This window comes from Wasmannia auropunctata, unplaced genomic scaffold, assembly GCF_000956235.1.
Source record: "Wasmannia auropunctata unplaced genomic scaffold, wasmannia.A_1.0 LD336088.1, whole genome shotgun sequence".
NCBI lineage: Eukaryota > Metazoa > Arthropoda > Insecta > Hymenoptera > Formicidae > Wasmannia > Wasmannia auropunctata.
The window spans coordinates 3971231-3973566 of record NW_012026802.1 but is presented as its reverse complement, the minus strand read 5'-3'; the positions used below and the strand labels follow the sequence as shown (position 1 = coordinate 3973566).

The window sequence follows — 2336 nt, the reverse complement described above, 5'->3', positions numbered from 1 at the left end:
ACTCCTCCCGTCTGTTCCGTTGTTCGCATGAAAATACTTCTGAAATATGGAATATGCATACGTTCAGCCAGTTGTTGCAGTTGTATGTTGGTAGTTGCACCTGTTGGAAATTTTAACGTTTTTATTTACGAAAGATAACTACATTCATTACTCACAAATGTCTATACAAATATAAAAGATTAATGTTTGGTATAAACTCAGCACCCGAGATCTTTCAAAGAATCATGGAGAGACTCCTGGCGCCGTGTGCCAACTCTCTTAATTACATAGACGATATCATCATCTTTGGAAGCACAGAGGAGGAACATGACGAAGCAGTCGACCAAGTATTAAGAATGTGCAAAAAGTTGGCATATTTTTAAATCACAAGAAATGTGAATGGAAGGTGACGTCTTTAAAGTTTCTGGGGCATATTCCATCCAGAGACGGAATAGCCCCAGACCCAGATAAATTAAGAACCATCATAGATTTCAGGGCACCGTCGACCAAAGAGGAGGTGAGAAGTTTCCTGGGGCTGGTGACATTTGTAGGGAAATTTATCTTCGATATAGCTGATACCACCTATCCTTTAAGGGGCCTACTAAAACAAGACACAAAATTCATCTGGGGACGTGAACAGGAAGTTGCATTTAACAAGCTCAAAATCGCAGTGGCCGCAGTGCCCAAGCTGTCATATTTCAACCCAAACAACCAGACAAGATTCATAGCGGACGCTAGCCCAGTAGCTCTCGGCGCGGTACTGATACAATTCAATAGGGGCAAATAATATCATTCGCAAGCAAGAGCCTTTCGGAAGTGGAAAAGAGATATTCCCAATCAGAGAAAGAAAGTCTGGCACTAGTCTGGGCTGTTGAAAGATTCTACTACTATTTGGCAGGACTGGAGTTTGAACTAGTGACGGATCACAAGCCACTGGAAACCATCTTCAAACCCACATCGAAACCTCCAGCGCGAATAGAGAGGAGGTTATTAAGACTGCAGTTATTCAGATTTAAAGTCATCTACAAAGCAGGGAAGACAAATATTGCGGACTCGGTATCGCGACTCTGCAGAATTGAAGAAGTCAATTCTTTCGATGAAAACTGTGAATACAATATCTTCCACATCGTAGCACATGCAACCCCAGCGAATCTTATCATCACCGAGATCGCAGAACAAAGCGCAACAGACGAAGAAATAATTGAGGCAACCACGCACTTAAAAAACAACTCCTGGGAAGGTCACAAGAACAACGCATATTATCCTTTTCGAAACGAACTGGCGTCTGTTGGCAGCATTCTTTTGTGGGGTAATCGATTGATCGTCCCGGAAAAACTCCGATAACGAGTTCTGGCACATGTGAGTCATCCGGGAGCAGCCGCGATGAAGCGTAGAATCCGTGCCAAAGTTTGGTGGCCATTAGTAGACAGAGAGGTGGAAAAATTTGTGAAACAATGCCGAGATTGCCTACTGGTATCCCAATCGACCAGGCCGGTACCGATGAAAAGACATAAATTTCCGAATGAACCTTGGCAATGTCTCGCAACAGATCTAGTGGGACCCCTGCCAAACCATAATTTTGTGCTAGTAGTAATAGATTATTACTCTCGCTATGTCGAAGTCGCGTTCTTGAGAAAGATCACATCAGAAACCATCATAAACTCTCTAGAAGCCATGTTCGCAAGGCTGGGAATACCGAAATCGCTGAGGGCCGACAACGGTCGTCAATTCGTCAATGAGGAGTTCCGGAAATTCTGCCAGAGGAACGACAAACTAATAACTTCGCCCCTATATTGGCCACAAGCAAATGGTGAAATCGAAAACATAAATCGATCTCTAGTAAAACGCTTGAAAAAAAAACGCACACTAATAAGCGCGACTATAAAAAAGAAATTGAAAAGTTTTTACTAGCACACAACGTAACGCCTCACGGAACAACGGGGATAACACCATCGGAACTCATATGCGGCCGAATGATCAGAGACAGCATCCCTACTTGAAGACCTATCAGAAAATCAAATCAAGTCGGGAGCTAGAGACATGGACTGCATAAATAAACAGAAAGAAGGCTTCCGTTTCCGGTAATGTAAGAGCGTGGACGAGTGCAAAGTAGTGTGTGAGAAAGTAAGAAAGAGGAGTGTGAAGAGTAAAAGAGAGAGTGAAAGGAGGGGTGGATTGGAAAGTGTGGGTGGGTAGAGAAGTGAAGGAATGAAAGAAAGGGCAGGGGATAGGAAGGGAAAAAATAAGGAAGAAAGAGACGAATTCGGAAGAGGTTAGGAAGGAAAGTAAGAGGAGAGGGTGGCGACACCTGGTGGAGTAGGTAGAGGAAGTTGGAACGGGAGACGGACAGGCATAGA

At 43.7% G+C, this 2336-nt stretch overlaps 1 protein-coding gene across 1 annotated transcript; it reads left to right on the top strand.

Annotated features, from left to right (window-relative positions):
- The first annotated feature begins 1362 nt into the window (after positions 1 to 1362).
- Positions 1363 to 2032, top strand: LOC105448378 (uncharacterized protein K02A2.6-like). The gene is made up of 2 exons (XM_011686899.1): positions 1363 to 1789; positions 1881 to 2032. The coding sequence occupies exons 1-2, from the start codon at positions 1363 to 1365 to the stop codon at positions 2030 to 2032; spliced, it is 579 nt and encodes a 192-aa protein (XP_011685201.1).
- The last annotated feature ends 304 nt before the right edge of the window (positions 2033 to 2336 follow it).